Source organism: Mauremys mutica, chromosome 5 (genome assembly GCF_020497125.1).
Source record: "Mauremys mutica isolate MM-2020 ecotype Southern chromosome 5, ASM2049712v1, whole genome shotgun sequence".
Taxonomy (NCBI): Eukaryota; Metazoa; Chordata; order Testudines; family Geoemydidae; genus Mauremys; species Mauremys mutica.
Genome location: NC_059076.1, coordinates 17,809,392 through 17,827,293, shown reverse-complemented (window position 1 = coordinate 17,827,293; position 17,902 = coordinate 17,809,392). Strand labels below are relative to the sequence as shown.

The 17,902-nt window shown below is 47.0% G+C and overlaps 3 protein-coding genes across 3 annotated transcripts in view; all 3 read right to left on the bottom strand.

The window, feature by feature from the left end:
- The window catches only part of SDAD1 (SDA1 domain containing 1), a 33,935-nt gene extending 33,515 nt beyond the window's left edge, over window positions 1-420 (bottom strand). The window contains exon 1 of the mRNA XM_045019722.1: window positions 236-420. Within this exon, the coding sequence (XP_044875657.1) occupies window positions 236-325 (90 nt within the window). The 5' untranslated portion in view covers window positions 326-420. The remainder of the gene's footprint in view (window positions 1-235) is intronic.
- Window positions 421-2,604: 2,184 nt separating this feature from the next.
- On the bottom strand, window positions 2,605-6,165 carry LOC123371692 (C-X-C motif chemokine 10-like). Its single transcript, XM_045019484.1, has 4 exons — window positions 6,030-6,165; window positions 5,131-5,257; window positions 4,427-4,516; window positions 2,605-3,118 (listed from the first exon to the last, which is right to left on the bottom strand). The coding sequence occupies exons 1-4, from the start codon at window positions 6,088-6,090 to the stop codon at window positions 3,094-3,096; spliced, it is 303 nt and encodes a 100-aa protein (XP_044875419.1). The 5' UTR covers window positions 6,091-6,165; the 3' UTR covers window positions 2,605-3,093.
- Window positions 6,166-12,740: 6,575 nt separating this feature from the next.
- LOC123371833 (C-X-C motif chemokine 10-like) lies at window positions 12,741-16,333 on the bottom strand. Its single transcript, XM_045019694.1, has 4 exons — window positions 16,075-16,333; window positions 15,102-15,228; window positions 14,414-14,503; window positions 12,741-13,439 (listed from the first exon to the last, which is right to left on the bottom strand). The coding sequence occupies exons 1-4, from the start codon at window positions 16,133-16,135 to the stop codon at window positions 13,415-13,417; spliced, it is 303 nt and encodes a 100-aa protein (XP_044875629.1). The 5' UTR covers window positions 16,136-16,333; the 3' UTR covers window positions 12,741-13,414.
- Between the last annotated feature and the right edge of the window lie 1,569 nt (window positions 16,334-17,902).

Sequence of the window (17,902 nt, the reverse complement as noted above, 5' to 3'; positions counted from 1 at the left end):
CAGCCTGCACCTTCCACCAGCAGAAGCAGGTCCATTAAGAGCTATCACCTTCCCCGCCCCGTCCCTCTCTGGCACCCACGGGCCACTGCCCTCCGGGCCTCCCAAGGCAAAGAGACCTCCCCATGCTGCGGACTCTGCCTTGCGCACTCGGGATGGGGGCTGGGGCCCAGGGGCACCCTGGGGGCTGGGGCTGGGGCGGACTCCCCCCGGCGGCGGGGGGGTCTCGCGCTCTCACCTCCTCGGTATAAGCCGGCGGGTCCCGCTTGATCAGGTTCTGCAGCTGGGGCAGGTTACTGGGCAGCTTGTTGTTGTTGCGGCCGGACATGGTTGCTGGAGCCCGGGCGCTACCGCCTACGAGACGCTCTGCTCCTCCCGGAACAACCACGTGGGCTACCCCTGGGCGCCGCCATCTTGGCTTCCGGCGCTACGGGAGCCGCAGAGGGGCAAACTTGTTAAAAAAGCGACCGCACGTGTGCTCTTCGGAGTCTGGCCTGCTGCCTGCGCCCCCTATAGGCAGAGAGCGCAGGGGCCCAGGAGATGGGGCTCGTTGGGGCAGGCACAGCGATAGGTGCAGAATGCTTCATTACAGTGTTCCCGGTTAATAGGAATTCGTTGTATTAAAGGGAAAGAGCTGTCCCTGGCCAGCGGAGGGGGGATTCCAGCTGGCACCGGCAGGCCCCCTTCCCCTAAGGTGTTGGACACACACCTAGTTCCCGCTGGAATCAGTAGGAATTAGGTACCTACGTACTCTGGAGGGTCTGGGCCCCTGTGCTGCTCGTCTGGGACCAGCTCCTTTCTGTCACAGACCAGGGACACACGTCTCAGCCCCTTCGCGCTGCCACACCAAGGCAAAGAGCCGCCGTGTAAACGGGAATCAGGCCCAGAGCCTCTTCAGGGAGGTGCCCTCCAGTGTGGCACTAGCTTTCCTGCCCCGCTTTGCCAAAGACCAAATGTGTTGACTTGACCTTCAGGAGAAGCTGCAATGCTTAGCTATTCTTCCAGGGTTTTCTCATGGGCGACACAGAAAGGTAAGTAGATGAGTGGGGATGGGGTGCAGTTCTGGTGTTAGAGGTGTAGGAGGAGGACTTGATAAAGTGCTGTGGGTTGGATATTGGTTTACCAACATTGAGCTCTCTATACGTGTATTTTTATCAAATTAATATGGTAGGATATTAGTATTAATTCTCAGATGGAGTTAGTTAACCGTAAACGGAGGTGAAAGTAAGCCGGTACGGCCTGGTACAGAGTACCAGTAAAAAAAGGCGCAGCAGTATACCGGCAAATAAGTGGAGCATTCAGTACTGGCTTACTTTCACCTCTTTTGGCTGCATAAAAAACAGTTTAAACTCAGAGCTAATAAAAGTTTGGAAAGGGAAAACTGACAGTCACATTTGTTTCTCTCCTCCCTCCTCCTCCAGCCAGGCTGCTACCACGGCTAGACTCTGCATTCCCCCTCCCCGCATGCACTCAGCAGGGGCTCCCCTCTAGCTTGTAGCCAGGTCCAGCTCCAGGGGTTTTGCTGCCCCACGCAGCAAAAAAAAAAAAAAAAAAAAAAAGGCCGCTATCGGGGTCTGCGGCAATTCAGCAGGAGGTCCTTCACTCCAACTGGGAGTGAGGGACCCTACGCCCAATTGCAGCCGAATAGCTGGACGTGCCGCCCCTCTCCGGAGTGGCTGCCCCAAGCACCTGCTTGCTAAGCTGATGCCTGGAGCCAGCCCTCCTTGTAGCAGGGGGACTGGCTGAGGTAGAAGCCTCCCCAGGACACCTGCTGCCTGCATAAGAACAGTTTGAATTTAGCTGTTCACTCTGCAGTTCAGACAGAGGATTAGGGGCCATTTCTGGCATCCTTGTTAATTACACTCACAGTTGTTGGGGGGCGGGGTGAGACCAAGGCCGGGGCAGAATACAATAGGCATTTGGCTGCACAGCTTAAATCCAGAGCTAATAAAGCCAGTGGAAGGGGAAAAGTCACTTTCACATCCATTTCTCTCCTCCCTCCTCCTCCAGCCCCAACAACTGTGCGTGAAATTAACAAGGATGCCAGAAAGGGCCCCTAATCCTGCAGGTTGAACCAGGGAGTGAACAGGTGAGTTTAAACTGTTCCTATGCAGGCAGCAGGCATCTTGGGGAGGCTTCTCCTTCACCCAGTCCCCCTGCTATAAGCTAGAGGGGAGCTGCTCTAGCCCCTGCTGAGTGCGGAAGTCGGGGGAACAAGGAGCCAAGCTGTGTCAGCAGCCTGGCTGGAGAAGGAGGGAGGACACTGTATGACAGTGAGTTTTCACTTTTTCAGGCTTATTCCACTATGAAAGTTTTATTACAGACAGTACTGGTAGTAGTAGTAGCTTTATTTTCTATAGTGAAGTCATGCAATGGGAGGTATGAAGTATGTAGGAGAGGTGGGTTGCTTGCCTTTGGACTGTATCAGTAAGAAATTTAACTTACTTTCACCCTGGCCCCGCCCCTTTCAGGGCGGGGGGCAGAGTGGACCCCCTGTACCGGTAAGAATTGTATTTTTACTTTCACCCCTGACTGTAAATGTACCTAGCACTATGAATGAAATTTCAGCCGATGAATGATACAATAGTACAAACTATAAGGCAACTGTTACAGTTTTCAGTGTCTTTCATTCACTTTAATTGGTTTATCTTTAAAAGGAGAAGTCTAACACAAGGAATGTGTGTGCATGTTCTGTTACAGTCATTTGTTATATTACATTTCATAATGATCAGATGCATTTAGTCTATAAATGTTTATACATAAGTTAAACACAGAGTGTGGTTTCCTTTAGATTATAAGCCTTCTTCAATTTATTTATAAAGCCTACAGACAAATGTTTTACATACCCTAGAACAACAATCATATATGATATTATGTAAATTAACATGGAACATGTATATCTAAGAACTACATTAATTTCAAACCTGGTAGAAAAACTAACTTAGAATTCTTAGTATGTGTTACCTGAGAATATTTTTATCTCTGAGTTATGATTATAATATAATAACCCATCCATGTGACTCAAAGAGGGAGCCTGAAGTGCTCAAATCCTTAAAATATCATTAGTCTGTTGAAGTGATCTTTAGCTCTTCTCCTTTACGGGTGAGTGCTTTGTGAAGACCTGTCAAAATAAAATTCAGTGGGAACTTTATCCTTTCATTAGAATTTTTCTTTCGGGCTTACACATACAGAAGGGCTTGATTTTCATCACACTAGTTTTACGCTGTGCCACTCCATTGGACTTACTCCTGATTTACACCAGTTTAAGTCACATCAGTATCAGGGCCGGTGCAACCATTTAGGCGAACTAGGCGGTCGCCTAGGGCACTGGCATTTGGGGGGCGCCATTTTCTTCGGCAGCGAATGTGGCGCCAGCATTTAGGTGGAGGGAGCTGGGGCAGGGGAGCGCAGGGAGGGCTGCCTGCAGCAAATAAAGTGGGAGGCGTCACGCAGGGGAACTCCCCGCCCCAGCTCACCCCTGCCCCGCCTCCTCCCCGAGCACACCGTGGCTGCTTCACTTCTCCTGCCTCCCAGGCTTGCGGCACCAATCAGTTTAGGCGCTGCAAGCCTGGGAGGTGGGAGCAGTGAAGCGGCCACAGCGTGCTCGGGGTGCTTGTGTGCGGAGCAGGGGTGAGCTGGGGCAGGGGGAGGTGCCTCAGGGCGGAGGGTGGGGAGCTGCCGCAAAGAGGGCACCTCAGAGCGGAGGGGGGAAGCTTCCGCGGGGGAGCTGCTGCAGGGGGAGGCACCTCAGGGCAGGGGGGGGAGGGCTCAAGGTGGAAGTTTTGCCTAGGGCACAAAACATCCTTGCACCGGCCCTGATCAGTATCAGGACCATCAAGTACTTGGTAGAACAGCAGGTTAAATTTAAAGGACCAGATTCTGCCACTGTGAAGATGATTGGCACCTTACGCTGTGAATAGCCCCTTTGCTTTCTATCGGATTACTTGTGGAATACAGTGTTACTCGGTGAGGGTAAATGGGGCACAATCTGGTCCTAAAGGATTATGTGATTTCTCAAATGGCCATTCTTCCCAGCTTTTGAAGCCCACCCATGGGTGAAAAGCCCCAAAATTCAGCACAAGTGAGTGTAGTACTGAGTCTGAGACACACAGGTTATTTAAATGAACTTGGTTTTCCCTTTGAAACTCTGCAGTGCATTTGACCTGCTCTTCTGCGTGAAGCAGGGGGTATTGCTGCAATGGGGAGTTCTGTATACCCCAGAGACCTAATACTGTCTCCCAAGAAATCTGCCATTTTCTGGGGTTGCAATGCAGGTTTCTGAGGACGCTGTGAGCAGTGGTTTAGCCACAGGCTGTGAGACTGCCGAGACCATTGATTGAGCTCAAAGTTCGATCTCAATGATGTATAAGAATGAAGTGAGCTCTTAAGCACATGAGAGTTTTTCCCTGCAGATGGATGGGAAACCTACCTTTTCTTGATGAGGGCTGTCATCATCTTCTGAACCCATTTGGAATTAGGGTTCAAACATCTTTGCTCTCCTTTGGGCTTCATTGTCGCACTGAAATGAACAAAGCAAAACAGAATTCATTTCCATACAATGGAAAGGTCACAAATGTCTTTGTTATCTGGGATCAGGGTCTGAATAGCAGGAGTCCGGCTCTTGGTGAGCTGAGTGATACGCTACATTGTCGCCATAAGCTGGGAGCGAATATAAAATCAAAAGACCTCAAATCAGCTAAAGCATTAGAAAGATCTACCTGATGTATTTCTATGCACCCAGCAAGTGGGATCTAGGTTCTCATCTAGCCTCAGGGCCTGATTCCCTACAACCTGTGTAGTCATTGACCCCTGTGCCAAGGGAGTGCAGAAAATGCTCCTCCTCAGATCTGGGGTCAATGACTAAACAAGGCAGCGAGCCCTGGAGAATCCCACCCTCCAGGCTAGTGCTCAGTTGGTGTATTTCCATGAGAGTCTATGAAGCTGTGTTGATCACCCCAGCTGATGATCTGGGCCTTAGTCCCTAGCCTCATTGCACTTTGCTTTGCTTGTAATATGGAGATGGACATCAGAACCTGGGCTTACGTTAAATGGGGGGAAATCCCCATATTACCTGCCATTGCAACAAGCAGCCCCACTGAGTGGTGATAGCTGAGTGGTTAAGTCATTACTCACATGATCTCAACATGGTCACAGGAAGAGCTCTTGGGAATCACTTCTATTTTTCCTAAGGCTTTTCGCTGAATGAAATCAGAACCTTTGTCTATGCAGCTGCAACGTCCTTTTCCAGAGGTCAACTGCCCTAAAAGAAATGGGCCCAGGAGAGAGAGAGATTAGAACGATATTAGATACCTGAGATGTCTTCAATAAAATATATTTAAGTAGGAAGGGAAGAGGAGAGGTTGAAAACACTCCATTTCATCCTCAGGGCTACAGAGTAATTTGTCCTGCAATGTTACCATGTGCATATTTACATTAGGACAATGTCATAAAATGTGCTACACTCTTTTGCCTTGATCTCGTTAGTTTTGAAGTAGAGGGCCTGATTCTGCTCTCACACGAGTCAATGGAAAACAGGAGTCGCCCCGGTGTAAAAGTGATGGGAGTGAATGAGCAGTTGGAACTAAAATCATTGTTGCTCACAAAGTGTCTGATCCAACAGCCATTGAAATCAGGAAAGTTTCCCACTGACTTCACTGTGCTTTGGATCAGGCCCAAAATGTCATCTTCAGGTGATTAAAACAAGACAGAATTTGATAGACTGAGGCTGATTTCACACCCTTACAAACTAGGGGACAGTCTGGGCACAAATCCAAGCCTGCCGAAAACTCTCATATTTCCCTGCTAAATACAAGCTGGTCAGTCTGAGTCCTGTGTGGACAACACACAGCTTCTAGACACAAGCAGAGCAGACAGATGTTTGCGCACTGCAGTAGAACACAAACCCTGAACCGAGATCACTTTTTTCCCACAAAAGTAACTTCCAAGGATTTATTCTACACAGCTTTCCAGTGACTCACGCCTCTGGCTTTCTCACTGCATTACACGTCTTTTGTGATATTGCTGCCTCTTACCTTGAATTTCAACTGCAATCAGGAGCAGTGAACAAAGGACGACAGCCCAGGTTCCCTTCATGGTGATGAGAGTGAAGGTTCTTCTGTATTATTCTTGGATGTCTGGGAGAGATTGAGGAGTGACTAAGAGAAAGTGTTTCCCAGTGTATATTTATACTCTAAGCCTTTTCCCTCCTTGATGCTGATTGGTCTTGATTATTGCCAAGACAGCTAAAATAACCAGAGATTATTCAAGCTGTATGGGAAATCCCAACAGGTGACAGAAATGTTTGCCTTTGCCAACTGTTCCCTTTTAATTGAAATTCCTGATTTCTCATAAGGAAACAAACTAGGTTTCACTTTCAGTGAGTCCTAGGAAGTGATCGACACACGCCTGTATGTGTGCAGGGAGCCTTTTTGCTCTCCTAGGCAAAAATTACACCGGGGTAATTCCTGAAGTGAAAACCACAAATAAACATTGTGTGGGGTGAGGAGTCAGGAGAAGGGAGTCAAATTTTCTCAGCTCCTGTCTCTCCATTAAGGATGCCCTGTTTTCTGATATCTCCTAGGAATCTTGCTCGGAAACATGGACCAAAGTGTTCACTACAAATTCTATGCAAGTGTGAAGGCCATGCTAATAGAAAAAAAGTGCAGTATTTCTGTTAATATTTAAAAGCTCCAAAGCTGAGTCAACTCACATTTAGGATTAAGGGACTGGGGTTGAGATAATCTGACTCTGTTTTCTCTGTCCCACCCCTGAAATATTTTGGGGGGCTTTAACTTTAAGAAATCCCCATGGGTTAGTGTCTCTTGTGAGATCACCCAGACAGTTCCCTGCATATATTCCCTGCACACATTCTCTGGCCCTCCATCTGTGACAGCCTTGAAAATACATTTACCTCACTTTTCTGCTACTTCAGCATTATGATCATTTCCTAAGAGTCACGGGAAGTGAAACCTACCCACTGTTCTGAAGAGAAAACAGGCATTTAAATGAAAAGGGAACAGCCAGCAAAGAAAAAAATTCCACAGGACTATTGGCTTTTGTGACTTCTCCACCTAGACTGTATACTCTCTACTTAGTTTAATTTACAAGGCAATATTTTCAGTGATTCTGCACAAGGAGTCAGAGTGGTAGCCGTGTTAGTCTGTATCAGCAAAAACAATGAAGAGTTCTCATGGCACCTTAGAGACTAACAAATTTATTTGGGCATAAGCTTTCGTGGGCTAAAACCCACTTTTTCAGATGCATGGAGTGGAAAATACAGTAGCAGGTATATATACACAGTACATGAAAAGATGGGAGTTTCCTTACCAACTGGGGGGTCAGTGCTAATGAGACAATTCAATTAACAGTAGAATACCAAGGGAGGAAAAATCACTTTTATAGTGGTAATGAGAGTGGCCCACTTCAGACAGTTGACAAGGTGTGAGTAACAGTCAGGGGAAATTAGTATGGGGAAATTAGTTTTTGTAATGACCCATCCAGGGCCTATTCAGTACTAATTTGATGGTGTCCAATTTGCAAATTAATTCCAGTTCTGCAGTTTCTCGTTGGAGTCTGTTTTTGAAGTTTTTTTGGTTGAAGAATTGCCACATTTAAATCTGTTATTGAGTGACCAGGGAGATGGAAGTGTTCTCCTTCTGGTTTTTGAATGTTATAATTCCTGATGTCAGATTTGTGTCCATTTATTCTTTTGCGTAGAGACTGTCCGGTTTGGCCAATGTGCATGGCAGAAGGGCATTGCTGGCACATGATGGCATATATCACATTGGTAGATGTGCAGGTCAATGAGCCTCTGATGCTGTGGCTGATGTGGTTAGGTCCTATGATGGTGTCCCTTGAATAGATATATGGACAGAATTGGCACCGGGGTTTGTTCCAGGGTTTGGTTTCTGGGTTAATGTTTTTGTTGTGTGGTATGTAGTTGCTGGTGAGTATTTGCTTCAGGTTGGAGGGCTGTCTGTAAGCGAGGTCTGGCCTGTCCCCCAAGAACTGTGAGAGTGAGGGATCGTCCTTCAGGATAGGTTGTAGATCCTTGATGATGCGCTGGAGAGGTTTTAGTTGGGGCTGTAGGTAACGGCTAGTGGTGTTCTGTTACTTTCTTTGTTGGGCCTGTCTTGTAGTAGGTGACATCTGGGTACCCTTCTGGTTCTATCAGTCTGTTTCTTCACTTCACCAGGTGGGTACTGACCCCCCACTTGGTAAGGCAACTCCCATCCTTTCATGTATTTATACCTGCTACTGTATTTTCCACTCCATGCATCTGAAGAAGTGGGTTTTAGCCCACGAAAGCTTATGCCCAAATAAATTTGTCAGTCTCTACGGTGCCACAAGGACTCCTTGTGGTTTTTGCACAAGGAGTGTAGTGCTATGTAGTGTGAGTACAGGCCCTGGATTCTGGCCTTTAGCAATTGTTGTGTCTTCTGCTCTTTCACAACATATGAAATATGAAGGAACCACACAGGTTCAGTGAAGTCCAAATTGTGGTATATTAAAACTGTGTTAAAATTGTAGGTTATAACTTTAAATTTCGGGGAAGGAGTGGTTCCCCTGGTTCTGCTTGCAGGCTAGAGGGCTCTGTAGAGAAGTGTGTGAGCTGGGCCTAACACTAGCAGCAGTGAGTTTGCAGTCAGAAAGGCCTGTAGTAAGATAGGGTGAGTTGTTCCTTGCTGCTTTAGGGAGCAGACTGCTTTGTCTCCCTCTGTTTTTGGGTTTGTGATGGGGCGGACTGGCCCCACACCGGGACTGAGAGACTTAACCCTTCCCTTTTGGCAGAGACAGCCAAGCCCTTGAGGCTCCTCTGGGCATGCTCCAACTGGGAGTCGAGCATAAAAGCCTGCAGAGCCGCTCGGTCAGGGCTGGTGGCTGGGGAAGGAGGATGTCCAGTAGAAGCTCCAGCCCGGGAGCAGTGGTGACCCTTACAGGAGGGAGCTGAGGAGCCAGGAAGCAGGCCCAGCGAGTGGCAGCTGTTGGAACCCCAGGGAATGCCGGGTGCTGAGGAACCTGAAGACCCAGATGCCACAGGGACTGCTACGTTTGGGAGGACTGGTAGGAAGTGACCCGGGGGAGGGAAGGGAGAGGTATCTACCACCACTCTGAGGGCAGCATGTTGCAGTAGGAGTCCCCGCTGACCCGTGGTGGATCACGCCGTCACTGACAGGGCCCTGGATTGGAGCCTGGTGAAAGCAGATGGGCCCCGGGCTCACCACACAGGCGGAACAGCCACCAGCAGGAGACACACACACACACCCAGTGAAGAGAGAGCTGCTACACCACACCTGGCTATCAGGAGGCACCAGTTGACCCCTTCACAGGCCCCTAATCAGGAAAACACTTTAAGCACATACCTAAGTCTTATTTGCATCAGTGGGAAACCAACTGATATGATACAGCATATCTGGGGGTTTCTACTCCAACTAAAATAAACTAAGAATTCCGTATTAGAGTGGCACACCAAACAGATAAGCAACTGGGAGACCAAAAGGGCAGTGAAGCTTCCTGCCATTAATACAAAAGAACTGTGGCGTAAAAAAAGACATTGTGCTAGAAAATAATGAACTAAAATGGAAGAATCCTTTAGCCTCAAATGATAGTCTGCAAGTTGAAGGGCTGAGTATTGTGTGAGAAGAGTCATCGATTCCAAGGCCAAAAGGGACCATTGTGATGATCTGGGCCATGTCTGTGATATGGAACTGTAGCAGCATAGCTACGGTGCTGTAGCTCTGCTACAATAACCCCGTAGTATAGTTGCAGGCCACCGTGATGTCACTGTAGGACAGATGTGGGCAAACTACGGCCCACGGGCCACATCCAGCCCATGGGACCATCCTGCCCGGCTCCCGAGCTCGCAGCCGGGGAGGCTACCTCCAACCCCTCCCCTGCTGTCCCCCCTGCCCCGCAGCCATGCCACCATGTGGTCAGCACAGCTTGTGCCCGCCCTCCTCCCAGGCTTTCCAATAAGCCAGTCCTGCTGCTCTGAGCGGCATGGTAAGGACGCCAGGGGGTTGGATAAGGGGTGGTGGGTTCCGAGGGATACTCAGGGGACAAGGAGCAGGGGGCGGTTGGATGGGGTGAAGGTTCTGGGGGTGGGGCAGTCAGGGGACAGGGTAAGGGGGGATGGGGAAGCATGGGAGTTCCGGGGGGGGCTGTCAGTGGATGGGGGTGTGGATAGGGGTCAGGGCAGTCATGGGACAAGGAGATGTGGGGGCTGGATAGGGGGTGAGAGTCCTGGGGGGGCCAGTCAGGGGGTGGGGTGCAGGGGGGTTGGGTAGGCGTGGGAGTTCTGGGGGGCTTGTCAGGGCAGGGCTGTGGAAAGGGGTCAGGGCAGTTAGGGGACAGAGAGCAGGCAGGGTTGGATAGGGGTGAGGTTCTGGGGGGCTGTTAGGGGTGGGAGTCCCAGGAGGGGACGTTCAGGGGACAAGGAGCAGGGGGGTTGGATGGGTCGGTGGTTCTGAGGGAGGCAGTTAGGGGGCAGGAAATGGGAGGGGCGGATTGGGAGTGGGGGGCCAGGCTGTTTGGGGAGGCACAGCCTTCCCTACCCAGCCCTCCATACCATTTCGCAACCCCGATGTGGCCCTCGGGCCAAAAAGGTTGCCCACCCCTGCTGCACCTCTCCAAGCGGACGGTAGCTAGGTCAACAGAAGCATTCTTCTGTCAGCCTAGCTGCACCTACACAAGGTGTTCGGTCAACATAGCTACATCACTCAGGTATGTGAGAAATCCACCCCTCTGAGCAATGTAGCCATGCCGACCTAAACTTTGAGTGTAGACCAGGCCCTAATTTGACTTGTATCACACAGGCCATAGAACTTCCCCAGAATAATTCCTTTTGGGCTAGAGTATCTCTTTCAGAGAAAGATCCGATCGTGGTCTAAAAATTGACCTTGATGGAGAATCCACCACAACCTTTGGTAAATTGTTTCCAGGCCCAGATTTAAGTCAGGCAACCGAGACAACAGCCTGGGGTGCTGGAGTTGGGGGCGCTGGGTTTGGGGTGCTGTTTTTATTGTACAGATCCTAGCATGCAAATTTATCATCTTATATGACAGGGATAAATCATGCATCAAAGTCATGAAATGGGCTACAAAAGCAATAAAAAATAAGGTGTTCGAAATTTTAACAAATGGGGGGGCACTGAAGATGCTCCTCACCTGGGTTGCCATTTGGTGTAGGGCCAGGCTGGATTGATTCAATGGTTAATTACCCTCACTGTTAAAAAATTATACTTTATTTCCAGTCTGAATTTGTCTAGCTTCAGTTTCCAGTCACTGACACCAACATGTTTAGAAGAAGTATGGGCTTGTCTATGTAGGGAATTTAGTGCCATAATTATACTAGGATATTTATACTGCCATAGTTATACTGGTATAAATCCCTGTGTAGACACACTAATCCAAGACTAAGAGTGCCTTTTTCCAATTTAGTTTGTCAGTTTAGGCCTTGTCTACACTACCAAGTTTTGTTGCCAAAAACTCCCTTTTGGTGACAAAACAGCGAGAGCGTACACACTATAATGGGACTTTTGTCAGGAAAAACGCCCAATTTTGGTGAGAAAACCTTCCACCCCATGAGATACTTTTGTCTTTTCCTCTCCCTTTATTGTTGACAAAGAGCCAACAGACACTGCTGATTGTTTTGTCGACAGAACTGGCTTCCGCCTCCCCTGATTGCTCTTCTCAGTGTTTTGATCTCTGCTGCCCCGCAGGCATGCGCCGTCACCTTTCAAAGCCGCGGGAAGTATCTGTGTGCTGCTGAGGGTGCTGAGCAGCAAGGCCAGCGCTAGAGATGGGGCTCCTTGGGGCAGGCACAGCGATAGGTGCAGAATGCTTCATTAAAGTGTTCCCCGTTAATAGGAATTCATTGTATTAAAGGGAAAGAGCTGTCCCTGGCCAGCGGAGGGGGGATTCCAGCTGGCACCGGCAGGCCCAGTTCCCCTAAGGTGTTGGACACCTAGTTCCCGCTGGAATCAGTAGGAATTAGGTACCTACATAAGCTGGAGGATCTGGGCCCCTGTGCTGCTCGTCTGGGACCAGCTCCTTTCTGTCACAGACCAGGGACACACGTCTCAGCCCCTTTGCGCTGCCACACCAAGGCAAAGAGCTGCCGTGTAAACGGGAATCAGGCCCAGAGCCTCTTCAAGGAGGTGCCCTCCTGACGTAGCGAAGAGGAATGTTGTTTCAGAGACTAAAATAAAGGATTTTTTTCCAGTAAAACAAAACAAAACAAAAAAACTAGCTTTCCCGCCCCGCTTTGCCAAAGACCAAATGTGTTGACTTGACCTTCAGGTGAAGCTGCAATGCTTAGCTATTCTTCCAGGGTTTTCTTTGGAGTGACACGGAAAGGTAAGTAGATGAGTGGGGATGGGGTGCAGTTCTGGTGTTAAAGGTGTAGGAGGAGGACTTGATAAAGTGCTGTTGGTTGCATATTGGTTCACTGTAGTGTGAAGGAATGTACGCAAGCATTGAGCTTTCTATACGTGTATTTTTTCCAAATTAATATGGTAGGATATTAGCATTAATCCTCAGATGGAGTTACTCAACTGTAAATATATCTAGCACTATGAATGAAATTTCAGATGATGAATGATTACATAGTACAAACTCCAAGGCAGCTGTTACAGTTTCAGTGTCTTTTATTCACTTTAATTTGTTTATCTTTAAAAGGAGAAGTCTAACACAAGGAATGTTTGTGAATATTATATTACAGTCATTTGTTATATTACCGTACATTTCATAATGGTCAGATGCATTTAATCTATGTAATAATTGTTTACACATCAGTTAAACACACAGTGTGATTCGCTTTAGATTATAAGCCTTCTTCAATTTTATTTACAAAGCCTACAGACAAATGTTTCACATACCCTAGAACAACAATCATATGTGATATTATATAAATTAACATGGAACATGTATGTCTAAGAATTACATTAATTTCAAACCGGGTAGAAAAACTAACTTGGAATTCTTAGTATGTGTTCCCTGAGAATATTTTTATCTCTGAGTTATGATTATAATAATATAATAACCCATCCCTGTGACTCAAAGAAATATTTGCTAATTAGATAAGCAGAATCAATCTATTACCACTTATAGCCACCAGGAGACCCCAAAGACAAACTGGGCCTTCACTGTCACTGGTTTGCCAGTAGGATTACTGTGGTTACAGAGGCCTCGCTACATGTCCTGCCATGACAGGCTCATGTTCCATCACAGTGCTGAGATGATGTCATACCCAGATGTCATCTTAATGGATGCAACGACTTTGTGCTGCGAACAACTTTCCTCAGCTGCAGCATTTGTATTTTAAAAGCTGTAGAGCCAGGTGGAGGAAACAGACAAGTTCATTGCTCACTGGAGAGGGAGCCTGAAGCGCTGTTGAAGTGATCCTTAGCTCTTCTCCTTTACAGGTGAGTGCTTTGTGAAGACCTGTCAAAATAAACACAGTGGGAACTTTATCCTTTCATTAGAATCAGAGAGGTAGCCGTGTTAGTCTGGTTCTGTAAAAGCAGCAAAGAATCCTGTGGCACCTTATAGACTAACAGACGTTTTGCAGCATGAGCTTTCGTGGGTGAATGCCCACTTCGTCTCTTGCATCCGACGAAGTGGGCATTCACCCACGAAAGCTCATGCTGCAAAACGTCTGTTGGTCTATAAGGTGCCACAGGATTCTTTGCTGCTTTTTCATTAGAATGTTTCTTTCTGGATTTCACATACAGAAGGGCTTGATTTTCCTCTCACACTAGCTTTATGCTGTGCCACTCCATTGGACTTACTCCAATTTACACCCATTTAAGTCACATCAGTATCAGGACCATCGAGTACTTGGTAGAACAGTAGGTTAAATTCAAAGGACCAGATTCTGCCACTGTTAAGCTGATTGGCACGTTACTCTGTGAATAGTCCCGTTGCTTTCTATAGGATTACTTGTGGAGAACGGTGTTACTCAGCGAGGGTAAATGTGGCACAATCTAGTCCTAAAGGATTGTGATTTTTCAATAGGCATCATGGATGGCCATTCTTCCCAGCTTTTGAAGCCCACACATGGGTAAAGATTCCCAAAATTAAGCACAAGTCAGTTTAGTACTGAGTCTGAGACACACAGGCTGTTTAAACTAACTTGTTTTTCCCTTTGAAAGTCTGCAGTGCATTTGACTTCCTCTTCTGCTGCAATGGGGAGTTCTGAATACCCCAGATACCTAATACTGTCTCCCAAGAAATCTGCCATTTTCTGGGGTTGCAATGCAGGTTTCTGAGGATGCTGTGAGCAGTGGTTCAGGCACAGGCTGTGAGACTGCAGTGACCATCAATTGAGCGCAAAGTTGGATCTCACCGATGTATAAGAATAAAGCGAGCTCTTAAGCGCATGAGAGTTTTTCCCTGCAGACGGATGGGAAACCTACCTTTTCTTGATGAGGGCTGTCACCAACTTCTGAACCCATTTGGAATTAGGGTTCAAGCATCTTTGCTCTCCAGTGGGCTTCACTGTCGCACTGAAATGAACAAAGCAAAACAGAATTCATTTCCATACAATGGAAAGGTCACAAATGTCTTTGTTATCTGGGATCAGGGTCTGAATAGCAGGAGTCTGGCTCTCGGTGAGCATTGTCGCCATGAGCTGGGAGCAAATATACAATCAAAAGACCTCAAATCAGCTAAAGCATTAGAAGGATCTACCTGATGTATTTCTATGCACCCAGCAAGTGGGATCTAGGTTCTCATCTAGCCTCAAGGCCTGATTCCCTACAACCTGTGTAGTCATTGACCCTTGTGCCAAGGGAGTGCAGAAAATGCTCCTCTTCAGATCTGGGGTCAATGACTAAACAAGGCAGCGAGCCCTGGAGAATCCCACCCTCCAGGCTAGTCTTCAGTTGGTGTATTTCCATGGGAGTCTATGAAGCTGTGTTGATCACACCAGCTGATGATCTGGGCCTTAGGCTCTAGCCTCATTGCACTTCGCTTTGCTTGTCATACGGAGATGGACATCAGAACCTGGGGTTATGTTAAAGGGGGGGAAATCCCCATATTTCCTGCCATTGCAACAACAGCCCCACTGAGTGGTGATAGCTGAGTGGTTCAGTCATTACTCACATGATCTCAACATGGTCACAGGAAGAGCTCTTGGGAATCACTTCTATTTTTCCTAAGGCTTTTCGCTGAATGAAATTAGAACCTTTGTCTATGCAGCTGCAACGTCCTTTTCCATAGGCCAACTGCCCTAAAAGAAATGGGCCCAGGAGAGCGAGAGATTAGAATGATATTAGATACCTGAGATGTTTTCAGTAAAATATATTTAAGTCGGTAGAGGAGAGGTTGAAAACACTCCATTTCAGCCTCAGGGCTGCAGAGTAATTTGTCCTGCAATGTTACCATGTGCATATTTACATTAGGCCAACGTCACAAAAAGCGCTACACTCTTTTGCCTTGATCTCCATTCGTTTGTTTACACTAGGCCCTTCTGAACCTCTTTCTCCCAGAGCTGAGAATTTCTTTTCTGTTATCAGTCTTGATTGGAAGTCAGAGGGCCTGATTCTGCTCTCACATGAGTCAATGGAAAACAGAAGTCAGCCTGGTGTAAAAGTGATGGCAGGGAATGAGCAGTTGGAACTAAAATCATTGTTGCTCACAAAGGGTCTGATCCAACACCCGTTGAAATCAGCGGGAAAGTTCCCACTGACTGGAATGTGCTTTGGGTCAGGCTCAAACCGTCTTCCTCCGGTGATTAAAACAAGACAGAATATGATAGACTGAGGCTGATTTCACACCCTTACAAACTAGGGGACAGTCTGGGCACAAATCCAAGCCTGCCGAAAACTCTCATATTCATTTCCCTGCTAAATACAAGCTGGTCAGTCCGTGTCCTGTGTGGACAACACACACCTTCTAGACACAAGCAGAGAGGACAGATGTTTGCGCGCTGCAGTAGAACATAAACCCTGAACCGAGATCACTTTTTTCCAACAAAAGTAATTTCCAAGCATTTATTCTACACAGCTTCTCAGTGACTCTTGCCTCTGGCTTTCTCACTGCATTACACGTCTTTTGTGATATTGCTGCCTCTTACCTTGAATTTCAGCTGCAATCAGGAGCAGTGAACAAAGGACGACAGCCCAGCTTCCCTTCATGGTGATGAGAGTGAAGGTTCTTCTGTATTATTCTTGGACGTCTGGGAGAGATTGAGGAGTGCCTAAGAGAAAGTGTTTCCCAGTGTACATTTATACACTAAGCCTTTTCCCTCCTTGATGCTGATTGGTCTTGATTATTGCCAAGACAGCTAAAATATCCAGAGATTGTTCAAGCTGTGTAGGGAAATCCCAACGGGTGACAGAATTGCTTTGCTTTGCCAACTGTTCCCTTTTAATTGAAATTCCTGATTTCTCATAAGGAAACAAACTAGGTTTCACTTTCAGTGAGTGTTAGGAAGTTATCCACGCACGCCTCTATGTGTGCAGAGAGCAGAGCTGCCTTTTTGCTCTCCTAGGCAAACATAACACAGCGGTAATTCTTGACGTGAAAACCACAAATAAACATTGTGTGGGGTAGGGAGTCAAATTTTCTCAGCTCCTGTCCCCTCATTAAGGGTGCCCTGTTTTCTCATATCTCCTAGGAATCTTGCTCGGAAACATGGACTAAAGTGTTCAGTACAAATTCTATGCAAGTGTGAAGGCCATACTAATGGGAAAAAAGTGCAGTATTTCTGTTAATATTTAAAAGCCCCAAAGCTGAGTCAACTCACATTTCGGATTAAGGGACTGGGGTTGAGATAATCTGACTCTGTTTTCTCTGTCCCACCCCTGAAATATTTTGGGGGGCTTTAACTTTAAGAAATCCCTATGGGTTAGTGTCTCTTGTGAGATCACCCAGACAGCTCCCTGCACACATTCCCTGCACACATTCTCTGGCTCTCCATCTGTGACAGCCTTGCAAATACATTTACCTCACTTTTCTGCTACTTCAGCATTATGATCATTTCCTAAGAGTCACGGGAAGTGAAACCTACTTACTGTTCTGAAGAGAAAAGAGGCATTTAAATGAAAAGGGAACAGCCGGCAAAGACAAAAATTCCACAGGACTATTGGCTTTTGTGACTTCTCCACCTAGACTGTATACTCTCTCCTTAGTTTAATTTACAAGGCAATATTTTCAGTGATTCTGCACAAGGAGTCAGAGTGGTAGCCGTGTTAGTCTGTATCAGCAAAAACAATGAAGAGTTCTCATGGCACCATAGAGACTAACAAATTTATTTGGGCATAAGCTTTTGTGGGCTAAAACCCACTTCTTCAGATGCATGGAGTGGAAAATACAGTAGCAGGTATATATACACAGTACGTGAAAAGGTGGGAGTTGCCTCACCAAGTAGGGGGTCAGTGCTAACGAGACAATTCAATTCACAGTAGAATACCAAGGGAGGAAAAATCACTTTTATAGTGGTAATGAGGGTGGCCCACTTCAGACAGTTGACAAGGTGTGAGTAACAGTCAGGGGAAATTAGTAGGGGGAAATTAGTTTTTGTAATGACCCATCCAGGGCCTATTCAGGCCTAATTTGATGGTGTCCAATTTGCAAATTAATTCCAGTTCTGCAGTTTCTCGTTGGAGTCTGTTTCTGAAGTTTTTTGGTTGAAGAATTGCCACTTTTAGATCTGTTATTGAGTGACTAGGGAGATGGAAGTGCTCTCCTACTGGTTTTTGAATGTTATAATTCCTGATGTCAGATTTGTGTCCATTTATTCTTTTGCGTAGAGACTGTCCGGTCTGGCCAATGTACATGGCAGAGGGGCACTGCTGGCACATGACATATATCACATTGGTAGATGTGCAGATGAATGAGCTCCTGATGGTGTGTCTGATGTGGTTAAGTCCTATTATGGTGTCCCTTGAATAGATATGTGG

Coding starts and splice junctions, on each gene's coding strand:
- LOC123371692 (XM_045019484.1), bottom strand. CDS start 6,090: ATGAAGGGAACCTGGGCTGTCGTCCTTTGTTCACTGCTCCTGATTGCA. Junction 4,517..5,130: donor TGTGACCATGTTGAGATCAT/GTGAGTAATGAC, acceptor TGTTCATTTCAG/TGCGACAATGAAGCCCAAAG. Junction 3,119..4,426: donor ACAGCCCTCATCAAGAAAAG/GTAGGTTTCCCA, acceptor TTATTTTGACAG/GTCTTCACAAAGCACTCACC.
- LOC123371833 (XM_045019694.1), bottom strand. CDS start 16,135: ATGAAGGGAAGCTGGGCTGTCGTCCTTTGTTCACTGCTCCTGATTGCA. Junction 14,504..15,101: donor TGTGACCATGTTGAGATCAT/GTGAGTAATGAC, acceptor TGTTCATTTCAG/TGCGACAGTGAAGCCCACTG. Junction 13,440..14,413: donor ACAGCCCTCATCAAGAAAAG/GTAGGTTTCCCA, acceptor TTATTTTGACAG/GTCTTCACAAAGCACTCACC.